General features: G+C 38.2%; 1 protein-coding gene across 1 annotated transcript in view; it reads left to right on the top strand.

Moving 5' to 3' along the window:
• The window catches only part of LOC139728314 (uncharacterized), a 36,960-nt gene that overhangs the window by 1,085 nt on the left and 19,556 nt on the right, over positions 1-16,319 (top strand). Inside the window, exons 2-3 of the mRNA XM_071639263.1 lie at positions 11,450-11,549; positions 16,147-16,261. Of these exons, the coding sequence (XP_071495364.1) occupies positions 11,450-11,549; positions 16,147-16,261 (215 nt within the window). The remainder of the gene's footprint in view (positions 1-11,449; positions 11,550-16,146; positions 16,262-16,319) is intronic.

The following is a 16,319-nucleotide window of genomic DNA, read 5'->3' as shown; positions in this document are numbered from 1 at the left end:
GTTATATGTAATCCTTTGTTGTTGTTGACTTCACGATTATTCCACCATTGCTGTGGCACGATTATTTATGTCTATTTCTTTTGGAAGACAATTATAATGTATTGTGTACCATTGTACAAGCAGCCTAGATGCGGAGCAGGGCACATTATGTCCCCATTTCACACAGAGAAAAGTCCCCGATTCCCTTCACTGCCGATGCAATCTAAATGCCTTATCAAAGTTTGCTTTCCGCTCATACACCGCTATTTGATGGGGAAAGCCGATAAGGACTGGGAATGAAGGAAATGTGCAAGGTGACGGGGTCGTCTCTCGTAGGTCACATTGTCAGCAATCAAATAACTTCCGATTGTGTCCATATCTATGATTCGCCTGACGTCACTCGGGTACCTTGCACTACGATCCGCACCCCGATGTTTATAGTGATTGAAGCAGCAAAATACAAATCATATCCCGATTCATCATTCATAGTGGCTCCGTCGTTGTTATCAATGAGGAAACGGCGTAGCCCGAACAAACAGACCAAAGATCAACTCTGGGGGATTTAAACAGCTCCTAAAAATCTGTACAGTCGTCAAACTCTCCCCCCCCCCCCCTCGTCTTATCTGCCTCTCGAGTAAGTGCTCACTTTGCAGTGACATGCAGTTAATGGTGTCCAATAGGAGTAGTAAACTTTATGAAAAACTAACAAAACACATATCGTTAAATGCGTGGTACACGTATAGGTAGATGCGATCAAGTTATTTACCATGAAGAAAATACTCCTTCGTAGGTAAGGTATGTTGTGGTGGCTACAATAAAAATCATCGCGAAATGTAAAAATCATGTAGTGTCTTACGCCCTGCGTTATGCACACCTTAGAACAAGTTTAAAATAAATGATAAATGCTTGAAGATTTATCGCAGGAAACCGGAATGTCATGCATGACTTCAGAGAACACGCTATACAACGCACGACAATCGGATTGCCTGTGAAAATAAATATGTGTCTCGCAGTGTTGCCAATGACGTTTCGGTGATTTATCGGTTATATGTTTTTGCCAAATTTGAGATAGATTTCGTGATTTATTGTATAGTTCTCCCAACCTTTCTTACTGAAAAAATGGGGATGATTCTTTTCAGAAGTGAGAGAGGAGCAGTTCCTGTAGGAGAGTGTCGTGAAATTATCAAGAAAAATAGGAAAATCATTGAAACAAGACCTTGAAATAATCAAAATTAAGATTGTGTAAGAGATTATATGGGATGTGCATGCACATGTGTGAGTGAGTGAGTATATGCATATGTGTGTGCGTGTGTGTGTGTTCCTTTGTCTGTGCAATGTTATTGTCTTCTACGCCAGTTTGTGTGTATCTTCTGTACTGCTTATTTCGACATACGCCATTTTCTTTGCGCAATCCCCCGACCCCAGAGCCTGTGGGAATTCCCCGGACTAGCACGCGTGCGCGAAAACTCTTGACTGCAGTAATGCAATGTGTTCATGCCTAGAATTGGAAGCTATGGACTGAGGCTAGTTAATATTAAGTGCTTCGACCCCAGTCCCTTCTCCCCTGTTGTAATGTTGCATTGGCACAAATCTCGATGATTCTCGACCCCCTGAGCTACAAATATCTCTCTCACTCTCGTTTTTTTTTTCCCAAAATGAGAGTTGTCATAAACTTTGTCTCCTAAATCTGTCAGCTTTAACCGTCAATGCCGTCAGGTATAGAAACTTGTAGTTTCTGATGCCACGTCTAAGACATTGACATTGTTTTTCTGGCCTTTTACACTTGTAGTACTAGTAGGCCTATATTCTTTGCAAAAATAATTTAGTGGGAAGTGGGAAAAATACTAAGGGAGTGGTCCGGATAAGCATTATGATTGCGTTACAGTTGCCAGTAATATCGAAAATCCATATGTGTTTAGTTAAAGGAAAACGACTATAAAATACCGGTATGACCCGGATGTCTCTAACGGTAGTCTACGAAGAAAGAACGTAGATGGCGAAATATACTACATTGTATCATCATCGATGAATGAAGGAGCATATAATGAAGTGTAGTGTGTTTTGATGTGCTGCGCTTACCCGTCTCAAGCATCTGACTTTATTTCCCTTTCTCTCTCTTTCTCTCTTTTTTGTCTACCTCCACAATATCGTTTTTCTTTTTTCGTTGATATACATTGTATATTTATACCTGGTTACATGTAGGTTAGCCAAAAGAACGGCAGTGAAAATTCCTTCAAAGGCGTGCCACAAAGATACACTGTTTTATTATAGATCATTGCTAATCATTTTTTACCATTCGTTTTATACATTATTGCCAAAGTGTTGATGAAATGATATTCAACAAATTTTACCTAACAGAAGGCCTACGCACGAGCGCAGTTAAAATTGGATATTTACATGTAGTAAATTACTATATCGCTATTCTTGATACTGATAATATATTATCACTACTGAGTCTATTACATGCGCTTTTTATAGTTTTATGGATCAATTTCATTAACGAAAACAAGGACTAGGAAAATAAAAATAAACTACTTTTTCTTCATAGTTGATTTCCTAAAAATACTCTGCTTCTTGAATTCCACGATAAAAGTATGTACACGTGTACGATTCAAGGAGAGGCTTCGAACATAATTTTGTTGTAATGCGAGCTGATATACTGCCTTAACTAAAGCGACTGTTTTATGGGACATAATTATGATGCCCATTCTTTCAGTTTCCATCAGTCACAGTGTCTGGTGGTATACGGCATGTTTGGATGGGGAATCCCCGGTCCAGGGCGCATGTGCTGTGCATAATATACACGAGATAGACCCTTGTGTTGAGCACTGTTATCGTGGTTGTTCGTATAAGTTTTCCAAGCAAATTTCGTCAAATTGCCATATATTTTCGGTAAATTAACGTGCATTCAAATTTGCGTGTGGAGTGGTGTGGTGTGCAATGGAGTTGCAATGGCGTGACTTTGGTCCAACGATTTCTGGTTTAATGCTTTCATATTCGTTTCTTGGCAAATTATTGGCCTATATAAATATTTCTTTTTTCCACAAAAAAATTTAATTCACTTATCATCATCCTGGTACAAATAAGTGATATATCTATATATATATATATATATATATATATATATATATATATACATATATATATATATATATATATATATATATATATATTTGACAGGTATATAGCCGCAAACAGTCGAAATAATATGAATACGATTCCATTTAATATTACATACAAAACCTTTATTTGTTTTTCTAACATATATTCATCTACGGTACTCTTTTTCGCTTGCTTTAAAAAATGACAAAATCGGCAAAAGATGAAAAAAAAAAGATTTCTTTCTGTTTCTGGCTGAAGATATAAAATAATGTGCATACAAACACACACACACACACACGCACACATTTTAACTCTTAAGGTTTTCTACAGAACCAAAGTATATAATAAAAATACTTATAGTTAATTCAGTTTGATTCCGAGTTTGATTACTATGATTTCCTGTATATTTGAGAATAAATCTTTGAGTAACATCGCATTCCCAAAACAATATACATTGTTTCTTTGGAGCTCGAACGAAATATACAGAGGTATGTGTTAGAAATTCCCATTGCAAAAAGTAATTTATTAACATCAATATTTCTGTGAAAAATTGTATATTGAAAATAACCAAAATAAATTGTTGCAAGGTTCAAGTTCAGATGTCAGCATTCAAGTGTCGTGTTTGGGCATAAATTTACAAAATGCCGGCATTCATAATTAGTGCAATACGGTGGGTAAGCACTTCCAAGCACTTTCAGTTTCGTTTTTGAGTGATCAATTTTCACAAGTGAACATTAATTTTCGTAGTATACACATTTTTTTTTTTAGTTATGAATATTAAGCAAGAGTGAATGTGGCTTTTATTTTGTATCTTAAATTTCATCATCATGAGATCATCACTTTCTTTTTCTGAGCATCTTTCGTTTCCTCAAAAATTTTATGTGATCTTTCGAATCTTCAATATAAATCCATTTCATCGTGATGATATGTGACCTTCAATTTACATGTTTTCATATTATGTGTGAAATATTTATCTTATCTTTTTTTCTCTCTTTTCGTTTGAGATTTTCTCGGAACGTTGACCAAAATGATATTTATTTCAAGTGATTCATGTTGCAAAATTAGCGGAGAATTGTTAAAAAATATTATTTTGCATTCATGTCTGAATTTGAATTGAGATTCTTATTGATTCTTAAGGGTGGTTCACGAGGGGGGCGCAACATGCTCGAATTCTCATGACACGCCCCTTCCCCAAAAGCCAGCAACATGGTATGGCATGCAGCATCCTCCAGAACCAGCAACATGCACAAACTAAATTGTGTGTGAAAACATGTGCAAATCTTGAGAAACATCTAACTATACTCGGAAAATTTGTTGGCAAAACATGAGACAGAATATCGAACAAGCAGCACAACCGGCAATAAGTCACGAAATACTGCGTGATGTGCCCTTTGCCCACATATACAATTTTCGCAATATTCTCACATTTAGAGCTTGTAACATGCTCAAATTTCAAGATGTAGACCACCCGGTACTAGATATAATGATTTTGTCTAATAGGGCAATTGGATTGTGTGATGATTATCTTGAAAAACTCGGAGAAGGGCAGCCGTGACGTAGGCCGATTTTTTAGATGGATCATTCCACGGCTCGTTGTCATTTTGGTCTTTTTTTTCATAAACTTATCTGGGGTTATTTTCTTTTTTTCATTCCAATATGGAGCTTTCAAAGTATAGAATGAAGAATAATTGTAAGGTTATCGGAAAAGTCAGTACAGTCTTTCAAAGATTCACTGTGAATGAATATAAGGTACAATGTACATGAATTATGTGATATTTTATCAGTATGTTATGTGTGTATGCGTATGAATATGCTATCATACAATGTACATACTGCAAACATTATCATGTACTTCGCATATTGTCCTTAAAGGGACTGTATAGTACTGGTTGAGGTGGGGATTCATGTTTTGAACATTCCTACAATGTAATTGAGATAATGAGAAAGCTGTTATGAAATATGAAAGAGCATGCAATTTTAAGAAGGATTCAACGTTCATTTGATGAATATCGGTTTTCAAATGGCTGAGATATCAAAAAAGTGATAATAAGAAAAGGCGACAGGCCACGCCTTTTATTAGGATCTCTTTGTTTCACCTTGTTTTTGGATATCTCATCCATTTCAGAACCGATTTTCATAATAAACTTTTGATATCTCTTAGAATTGCATGCTCGTTGACATCTCATAGAGTGGTTTCTGAATATTTCGCAAAACGTTAAAAGCTAAATCCTCACCTCAACCAGAACTGCACACACCCTTTAATGTCGAGAGAAAAAGTATTTCAAATGTCAAACTGTGTGGGAGAGATTTCCGAGAATTATGGACATGCAGATATGAAACGTACATATCACATTGAGGTGCATGCAACTTGCTGTAGCGGATTGTGCCTTCTAGATCAGTTAATCAATGCAAATCCACCTTGCATTTTGTCTTTTGGGTATTGCACACAGCACCAGACGTGTATTGGGAGACTGTGTAGCATTTTACACTGTGAAGAATCCACGCTTGCATATTGTATGACAGTGAACTTTATACGATTAGATTAATTCTCAAGCTTGTATCAAAATACAACAGCGCAATGCTGTAATAATGTAACTTCCATCAAGCCCTAAATAGCCCTATAACTTATGTCAAATCGAATGTCATTCGTTATACAGGAAGAAATGTCCCCTTTTGTCTTCATGTCACGACAGGTCTACAATTTTGTATCCAAGTCATAATGAGCTACCTCGTGGAGACATTCAGTTTCCCCATGGAGACTTTTATTATGAGCTCCCTCGTGGAGACATTACATTGTATCAATGTTTGATTTCCATGAGATCAATCATGATCTGATATTATGTCAGTATTATCTGGGGTAAATAATTGTTTTAATAGGGTCCCATTTTTCTCTCTGTTTTTCTTTAGAACAATAACAACAACCACAACAATTAAAAACAACACATCCAAGTCAACTCTCCAATATCATTTTGGGAGACATGTTATTGTTTTCAACTCCTTCACTATACTATATAAACTACTGTATCATACCTCGTCCTCTTCTCTTCTTCATATTTTATTTTATATTGCAATTTAAGCGTTCTTTGTAATGCAAACTGGCACATTCATCCCAGGCACACAGAATCACTCACGCAGAACAGAGATGAATCAGAGATAAGAGGCGCGAGGAAATGTTTACTCTGTAACCATGGTCCAAAGTTCATCGACACTCGACGCCAAAATACACACCATGTATACGAAGTCGCTGTGCTATAGCATTATAAAGTTGACCTTGCTATGAGGTGTGCCCGCGCTTTTAACAGGGACATGCCGAAAAACAATAAGAAATACCCTTTGTTCTTTTGTGCACTTTATGAGAAAGTATGAGAATGAGATACAATGGCCCGTGTCCCATGTTCTCACAAAGAAGACAGCATGTAGAAATTGAAACATGTTCGGCCTGTTCGACAAAACCTTTGCAAGATCAATGCCAGACTATCGAGTATTGTCATTATTTCCATCATTCATCTTTTCTCCGTTTCCATCTCCTCCATTTTCCTCTTGCCTCTTCTTTATCATTCTTCCCTCTCTTCTTCTTCTTCTTCTTCTCATTATTATTATTATTATTATTATTGTTATTATTATTATTGTTATTGTTATTATTATTATTATTATTACTACTACTACTACTACTCTGTATCATTATCGTCATTATCATTACCATCAATACTTGTTCGTTTTATTTTGTATCATTGAAGTCGTTAAAACACCTGTTTATCAATTGAACCAACACGATTATCTTACACTGAATTCAGATTTGTAACTGATCCATGGGTATGAGATACATGTACTACAATGTACATTGTACATGTATGTATTGATCTAAACACTATAGTAACTGGCACATTACACATGCAATCTTGTAGGCCCTATTGTGTGGCACAACGTTTTACGTCGTAGAGGGCGCGCAACCTACGCGCTCCAAACACGTTTCCTAGCTTCAATAGATTTAATGAATCTCAATCTTTAATTCTTCTTTTTATCGTATATTTTGCTGGACTCTTTTGCGCCCTTCTTTTCTATCATTGACACTAATACAGGGCCCCTAAAGACATAAAAATGAAAGCCATCAAGTAAGAATGCGAATCAAATAGGAAGACAAACCTACAACATTTGGATTGAGATACTTTTACAGCTGTGTTGGATGAGGATGAATCTCCAGCAAATCTGTCGTACCCAGGGACGGGAAATGCCTTTCTTCGAGTTTTAGTGGGAGTACTTCCGTTACGCTATACAATGTACAGGTGTTCAAAACATATGCAATTTTCATCTTTTAAAATGGGGGCTACTTGTCTTGTACGTACAGTGTACAGCCTGTTCTTAATCATTTATGTATGTATGTATGTATGTATGTTTGGCATGTATTTATATATATATGTATTTATTTATCTATTCATCTATTTATTTATTTATTTATGTATTATTATTACTTTCATTTTTATCATAATCATTAGGAATTCATTCATTCATTTATTTTTTAATCTTTTTTCCCCCTTAGGGAGGGGGGGGGGGGGGTGAGTCTCCGTCTGCCAGATTATATTGTATGTAGTCTGGCTAAAGTGCCTGCGTTTAGACTCAAGGAAGCACGCTGATTCACATGGAAACCGGACTCGAAACACCTGACACTTCTCGCGCTGCCTTCTACGTTGTGTTTTGGCTCTTACTTTTGTACCTGTAAGAGGGAAGTCCGGACAGGTGTTATTCTACCTCATGAGAATTTCAAGGATGTACATGAATCTTTTGCGGGAATCATTGTCGTCATGTGATTTGATACAGATTGATATCCATTGCCCTTTGCCGAGTTGGTCTTGGATTTATTATTATTTTATTTATTTATCTATTTATTTATTTTTTTAGCTCAGAGGTTTGCTGATTTTAGAGCAGGCCTACATTGTATAGTTCACAACAACTGTAACTCACAGTGATAGCGGTAATTGTTGGTTATTTTACAACAGCCTATCAGCTGCGAAAGTTTAAATGGTTACCATGACAACTAGAGTATATTACATTCACTGTCATTCGCAGACGCCAGACCTCAGCCTAGTTTCGGAGGTGGGAATGGGGGAGGAGACAATCCTCGCTTGCCTGCGCAAGAATGCGGAAATGGTAAGGAATAATTCTTGCGCCTCAAGCCACGGGATTGTGTGCTTGCAACCACCTGCTCTCCCTTTCTTTGTTCCCTTTTGTTTATCTGCCTCCCCCCCCCCCCCCCACCTCCCTGTTTCGCTATATAGTCCATGGGCCAGGCCAGATATTGGTACCATCTGAGGTGGCAAAACCTTTTTAGTGTCATTTTGTTTGTCGGGCATAGATATGCTTATCAAGCTATGATAGCATTTCCAAATGAGTAGCTTAGTCATAGTAAATGAATTTTTAACCAATTTGTTCTCGTTGTTATATCCCTATACTTCTGAATCGAAACTAACCGCCATATAAAGGAGAGCACTGTCTTCTGTATGTTCCATAGAGCTGTAAAATGCAGCTCTATGGTATGTTCACAGGTGTTCTGTTGTAAACGCGGTGCGCTTAGTCTTTATTCAAGGCAGCGAAGGGAATATCCAAAGGTTATGATGTCCACAGCGCTTAGTCTTTATTCTAGACGGCGAAGAGAATATCCAAAGCGTATGATACAGTGTATATCCTTTTATCTAAAAACAACAACAACAACAAAAGCAATTCCTAGTGAATTTTACCGTCTTTTTCAGTCATTTATCATTTTCCGGTGAAAACGCTACGGTGAAAACGCTGATACCACGCCAATGTCGCTTTATTTCCCTCCAACAATATAAGATAATGCAAAAACAATGTACCGGTACACTACGATACATTATAATGAATGATATTGTAAATGAACAGAGTGATTTTTGTTTAAAACTGATGTATTTGTTGATAGGGTAGTATAAAAACAGTATAGATAATCCCTTTTGTGAGGAACTTTAGATATGATAACGGTACATTGGTCTAGATAAAGAACTAAGCGCACCGCGTGACAGCTGTGGACATCATAACCCTTCGGATATTCCCTTCGCTGCCTTGAATAAAGACTAAGCGCACCGCATTTACAATAGAACACCTGTGGACATACAGAAGGCAGTGCTCTTCTATGTATAGCGGTTTAGTTTCGATTCAGAAGTATAGGGATATAAATATGAGACCAAATTGGTTAAAAATGCATTTATTATGACTAAGCTACTCATTTGGAAATGCTATCATAGCTTGATAAGCATATCTATGCCCGACAAACAAAATGACACCAAAAAGGTTGTGCCACCTCAAATGGTACCAACAACCCATTTTTCGGGTCTTGGCCCATGGACTAATACTCGTGTAGCGGGCCTGGGTAGGATGAGATATGGTTCCATAAACACCGTTTTCTGCTACCGTTTTCTATGGTATTACTTTCAAAATGACGCGTTTTTAGAAGTTTCCACACTGAAATTAGTCGTATGATGCTTTGACAGAATAAAATGGAAAGTATACCTGTCGCATAACGTGTCATTAAGCTCATCAGGTGATGTCATTTGCACCATAAATCATGGACTGTAATAGGCCTATAAAAAGGCAACGCTATTCATTGAACCTACAAATAATTTCCACGTGAAGCCTCTAGTCTTTCAAAAGCCACATCCACCACAAGTCGAAGTAAAATGGAATTTAAGAAAGATTATATTCGATAAAGACGGTGCATACAATGTACATGTATAGATGTCGTTCTGTGACACTCCACAATCTCTACATGGGAAGGTATACAAAGAACATGCATGGACACTTTGTTATATAGCAAATAACCGCAAAGGGGTGGTGGGGGGGGGGGGGGGCGAAGAAGGGAGGACGAGGTAGGGGGGGGGAATGAGATGAGAAGGAGGAGACAGGAATGGGAGGAGGAAGAAGGAAGAATGGGGGATTAAGAAGACGGAATGGGAAGACAGTATCACAAACAAGAGGCGAGGAAGACTAACTAATAAGAGAAGAAAAAAAAAACGAAAAAGGAGGAAGAAGAAAAATATGACAAAGGATAAGAGGAATGGACGACGAGAAGGAAGATTTTTATAGCGAATATGAAAAGAAAGACAAAATATGGGTCAAGGGAAGAGTTCACGTGAAAGAAAAGAATGAGATTTGTTTTTTGTTTGTTTGTTTGTTTGTTTGTTTTTAAACAGCGCCTTGCAAGGTCTTTAATACAAAGTCTATAATACTTCCCACGACATTCATGGAATACAAGGCAGGTTGCTAAGTATGGGCAATGATCTAGCCGTGTCAGCACACACACGCACACACACACACACACATACACACAAAAGAAAAAAAGAAGAAAAAAAGGCAAGCAAGGAAATGAAAAATGCATCAGAAAATCGGTAACGATGTATGCATCATTTGAGCCAAATAGGCCTAAGTGGCATATATTAGGAGCATTTTCTTTGCTTGTGGTAGTATACGCATGTATTATCTCGAGGGGTTTTAACGCCGTGTTAGTCCGTTTTTCAGAAAGGAAAACATAACCACTGTGGTTAGAGCAGCCTTCGCATTTCCCTTCCGCAAGCTCGCGCCTTTGTCAGCACATCTCTCTAACACAGCGTATCGAGGGTTCGGCTGCTAAAAAGGGAAATTCCCTTTTCAGAATTTGTGTGGCAGATATTGCGCGAGATTATACACCGAGATTAATGATCGTCTAGTCTACGGCATCGCCACGTGTCTTGTCATCTGGCTTGCTTACAGCATATCATTGCCCCGTATTAAAGGGAAATGTCAATGATTTCCTCGCCATTGTTCTTGGTCGTATATAATTTTATTCTTAGAGATGCGCAAGCAATGTTATTTTTGAAACGTTTCGATAACGCATCTTATTCTTCACTCTTACATCATCGTCTTTTCTGGGGGGAAAAATCCCGCATGATGGAAAAATAGGAATTCCATTTCTATGTACTGTACTATCAGTTTACAGTGTATGTGTATCTATGCATGCATGCGCTGTCGGTATGATTGTGTAAATACCCGTCAAGTCCAGGAACACACAGAAGCACATGTATGCTTACATTACATGGACACAAATTCCTATTCTAATTTCAACATGGTATGTGTTAAAAAATAGCTATAAAATGATTATTGAATTTATGCAAGTTAGTGTATAATTATCTTTGTGTGAGTATGTGTGTGTTTGCTTGTGTGTAATGTTGCTTTGAAGTGTATATATGCGTTTAATGTACAGAGATGCACGTGGGAGGTACTTGGGTGTATAAGACACTCGATGTGAGTGGAGTTGGCGCATCAGTTTGATATTTTCTGTATTTCATGATTCTCCCTCTCTCTCTCATCTTCCCCCGTCCCGCAGGATACCAGGCGGCTGCATCGTTCGCCGTCAATCCGTTTGTCAGCCTGTCGATCGCCATTGACTGCCAGCGAGCTACAGAACAAGACACCGACGGCGACACGTAAGGATTCACAACGCCAATTAATTATAGGGGGCCTTAGATATTTGTTTTCGGCAACATCAGCGTCGTAACAACGTTGTATGGTCACGTGACGCTGTATAGACCAATCAATGAAGAGGATATCCTTATTCAGGGGTAAACTACTTCCCTCTCTCTAGGTGTTCTTAAATGATGCGGGTATCTCGCTCCATGCTGGCTCCGTCATTTCCAGAAATTTAATATTATTATGTGAAATTGTCTATAGCTCTTTATAGTAGCACATGATATGTAAAATCATTTGCCCTCTCTTGTTTCATCACTTTGGGGTTTTGTAAGCATTGAGCAATGAATAAATATAGTTTGTATAATTATATCGTCTCCAAAGATTCCCTAAATTCTTAGATTAGATTCACACATGACATTGCTTCCGGTGTATAGCCAAAGATTGCTAGCGGTGTGGGGGTGGGGATGGGGGCGTTTTCGTTTGACGAGTAATGTAATGACTAGTTTATTGGAATACTTGTTTTTTCTACGTTTTTTTTTTTTCTGTGAGTATTCCTGAGATTAAACCCTGTATTGGAAAAGTCGTTACGTAATCCCACGCATTAACATTACAGTAGCATATTCCTTTTTTTAGCACTGCAAATGACGTACTCCACTGAACATCGCCCATCACAGTAGGGAAAAAAGGATACCCTATGTATACTCACATTGTGAGGTACTACCGTATGGGCTTTAAGATCGTAAAACGGTCACGTGTCATTCCTTTTTGACCCGCCCACTTACTGTATATGAAGAGCAGAACAAAGAAAGGGGAGATGATCAGCCAATCTCTCATGAACGTCATGAAATCCGCCCATTAGTAATACCAAGGAAATGAGCGAATCCTAGATAGAATACAACTTCAGTTCCAGACATTACTACATTCAGCGAGCTCGATTAACGATGATATGAAATAATTCCTTCCTACGACACCTAGGAGCCTACAATGATGTATCATGGATAATATATCGAAAATTGTGTAGGGGAAAGTACCGTGTCCGCAATACATTCTTCGCCCATTCCTATCACTTATGCACTCAGTGGTAATAGAATGGGCCCCATTCTTTTTTTTTTTATGTTTGTTTTTTTTTTTCCTCGACACTACTGTTGGGCGCCCTTTGACCTTTCATGCGCGTAACATGCAAACAGCCGTGGACTCAAGTATCTATGAGTTCCGGCTGTCCGTGCACTGAAATGTGCTGACGGGGAAACCCCTATTTTCGTTCATCACATTACAGCTTTTGTCATCCGACTTGCCCCATTGATCACAATGCACACAATTCAACACATTGTTCAATGTGTATGTAGGCATACATGCATTCCTGTTAATGTGTCATTGTGTTCTGGTATCAATGGGTATAGTCAACTGGTCATTGTTCCTTTCTAGGGTATACCCTATACGTCATGTCAAACTCTCAAACAAGTTAGAGGCAGGGTTTAAAGGGATCATGGCAATTTTCAAAATAATTTTTACAAGGTTATGTTTTGCTCAGTGCGAATGATTGTATACTTATAATATATTTTCTCAATAATCATTATCCTCCCTCTCCATCTATCTATTTATATTTATGTGTGTGTTTTTGTGCGAACATGCATTTTATTGCCCCTTTTTATTCTCGACATGCCCTTTAATGACTTAAAAGCAGAAGACATAATTATGCTTCCATATTATATTCTTCTGTTTTGCTTCCAAGTTTCTTCAAATCTATTCATCGACATAACAGGAAGTTGGGTGCTTGTGGTTGTACAAAAACAAACAGAAATCCGTAAGCAGCAGACAAGAGAGAGAGAGAGAGAGAGAGAGAGAGAGAGAGAGAGAGAGAGGGAAAGAGGAATCATGAGAAGGAGACCACATTCTGCTACACTGCACGAAAAATGCACGTAACCGCGTCAATTTTCTCAAAAAAAGATATAACAATCCAGAATTGAATCAGCACCGTGAACTTCGACCTTTTGTTCCGTGACGCGAATCTTGGCGGTCGACTTCAGAATTTGAGTCACGTGACCGCCCCCCCCCCCCCCCCCCCCGATAGTAACAATGCAATCCAAGCGTCTGAAAGGAAGTACGTGTGCGGGGTGTGGTGTTTGTAGCAAATTTGCCAATGAGAGAGAGAGAAAAGATGGAGGGCAAAGGAGACATTGTTCTATGTCTCCTTCTTTTTTAGATCAACATGAGTTAAAGTTCGTTCTTAGAAGTAAAATTCCTTTCAGAATCAAAGTTTCCTGACACCACTTTTATATTATAGAACAGATAATGACCGACAATTAATTCATTTAAAGTCAGACATAGGATGGGATAGTTCTGATTTAACATGCAGTCCCACGTGTTTACATGAATAAAGCAGTGATGTTGTATGGTAGTCACGTGTGCCGGTATGGATAGAATGCCACACAGTTCAGGGGCCCGTTGCATGAAAGTTACCATGGTAACTTCCATGGAATTCTTGATTTTGATTGGCTGTTGAGTATTGTTGCCATGGTAGTTACCATTGGATGGCAAAGTTACCACAAAAGTAACTTTTATGCAACGGGCCCCTGACGTTGGTTTGCACAAGGGGAGACGATGAATTTATGCGACAAGTCCAAATAGTAACTGTACCTCCGTCCATGTTCAGGGTGCACATTATGTTATATGCTAACAATGATAATATTCTTGGTTTTCAGACCCATATAGAATATGTGCAAGAGCGGAGATTCGTGTGCATATCAATAGGAAACGTTTTACTTAATGACGCCATTATCCTTAAGTTTTATACACTGTGATTGTGAGTAACTTTACTCTTTTAAAATCATGTTGTGTTCTGCGTCTAGTTGTACGTCCTATCTTCACGAAATATTTACTACTCTATACTAGTCATTATTATTGTTATCATTATGTATTGTCATTTTTACGTTTGCCTAGAGGAGATTCCAGAGAACTTTAGTGGTTTCACCATTATGTAGTCCTAAGAAGGAGTGTTTATTGTAATCTTTCTAAAGTAGATAAAGTTATCAGAAGATATATTTCTATTTGTGTTGACATTAATGACACGGCGACTGTGGTTTTTTGTCTTACAGGATTTCAATTCTAAATGTATGTCGTGTGGCACTCATGTGCCATACTATAATCGGAGGCTTCAGAGTCATTAACACTGTCCTTGCCATGGAGTCCTACTGTGGAGCTTGCGATGCCTGTAGTATTTTAAAACAATGTAGTCTTCTGGAGTAAATAATGATTGTATACCGAGTATATCAAAAGATGAGAATTTTCGCAAATACACGCTGACATGATGTGCCATAATCAGAAGATTTGGAAGAAATTAATCGAGCATGCTACTGGGAAACCCTGCTGTTAACGGGAAACAGACTCGTGATTCAGAGGGCGCTGTTATACCTGGACCTACGCTTAAGCATCCATTTTCCGAACGTCCGAATAAAACCGACTTGTGGGACATAACAAAAATGGTTGAAAAATATCACTTTGCGTTCGTTTCTTGATTTGGCCGTTGTTAACTCTAGCTGGTTCAGCATAGTAAATGTACTGATTCTTCAAAGGAAACAGCTTGCTTGCTGGCTATAGCCGCGGAAACTTACGCGTCCGTGAGGCTCTACATTATGATCAACAGTTGGCTAGCTTTACGATCTTCGTAACAAAGATGGAGGCGATTTTCACTACATTCAAGAGCGCCCCCTTGAACCGTGGGTCCGTTTTCCTTTAATGGGGTATTTCAAAGGTCACATGTCAGAGGTGTGGAATTGTAGTCGTTGGACTTGAAATTTTATCGCACTCTTGTTACGATTGCTTTTAAGGTCCATAAATGAAACCCATGAAACGATCACCGAGCAAAATCAATTCTATAATGCATTTCCAAATTTGGGACTTTACAGCACATTTATTATTACACTCAGTACTGACTTACGTTAGTAATTTGTTTGTTTGCTGCAGTCGTATTTCCTGTTTCCATTATTCCCATGGCGTTTTGGTCCGAAGAGCAATGGACTTTGGTGAAAAGAAAGCTATAACTGCTAACACTTGGTTTAAGTTGCAATATGGCACTTTTGTTCAGGCGTCTGCTTTGATTCATGCATTGTACGTTTTATAGGCACCTTATTACAACAAAGGAAAAGTAAAAAGTGAAATACTTTAATACCTTTATATACGTATAGAATTGACAAATGTTAACAATAATGTGATTTGGCATACAAGACAAAAGAAAGTGTAGGATTATGCCTATCTGTGAATGTATATTAGGAGAGCATAGCATTTCTCACGTAATCCAAATAACGTTATTAATCCAGGGAGGTGTTTCCACCTCCCTGGTTAATCAAACACCCACCCTCGATTGCGTAAATGCGACAATGTCAAGGAACTTTCCACTGATATGTCAATATTCATAATGGCCCCTTATTCATTATACTATTTATAGCTCCTTTCCTTCCGAACAAGAAACGGTCCTATAAAGTGACATCATTTTGGTAATCCCGCACTTTGCTCTTGATTGATGATGATATATTAATCTAATATTGATATGTCCATTGTTTCGTATCCCAGCGTTATCATCTCCTATTGTTGTTGTGTTATGTTTTTTGCTTGCAGGGCACTACATATTGCCATCGTTCAGGACCAACCTGATATGGGTCTGATACGGAGGTTGATTGAGCTCGTCAGACTAGCAGGAAAGTCCGTGGATATATTCAATTACATGCAGCAGGTAAGAATATAGTCTACGTCGCGCTGACGTTATTTCTCTCCATTTATGGTTCAATTCT

Source organism: Diadema antillarum, unplaced genomic scaffold (assembly GCF_040938485.1).
Source record: "Diadema antillarum isolate AM-2024a unplaced genomic scaffold, OU_Dant_1.0 seq00000172_RagTag, whole genome shotgun sequence".
NCBI classification, from domain to species: domain Eukaryota; kingdom Metazoa; phylum Echinodermata; class Echinoidea; order Diadematoida; family Diadematidae; genus Diadema; species Diadema antillarum.
Note: the sequence above shows the minus strand (reverse complement) of the source record. Positions and strands in the feature narration are given on the sequence as shown.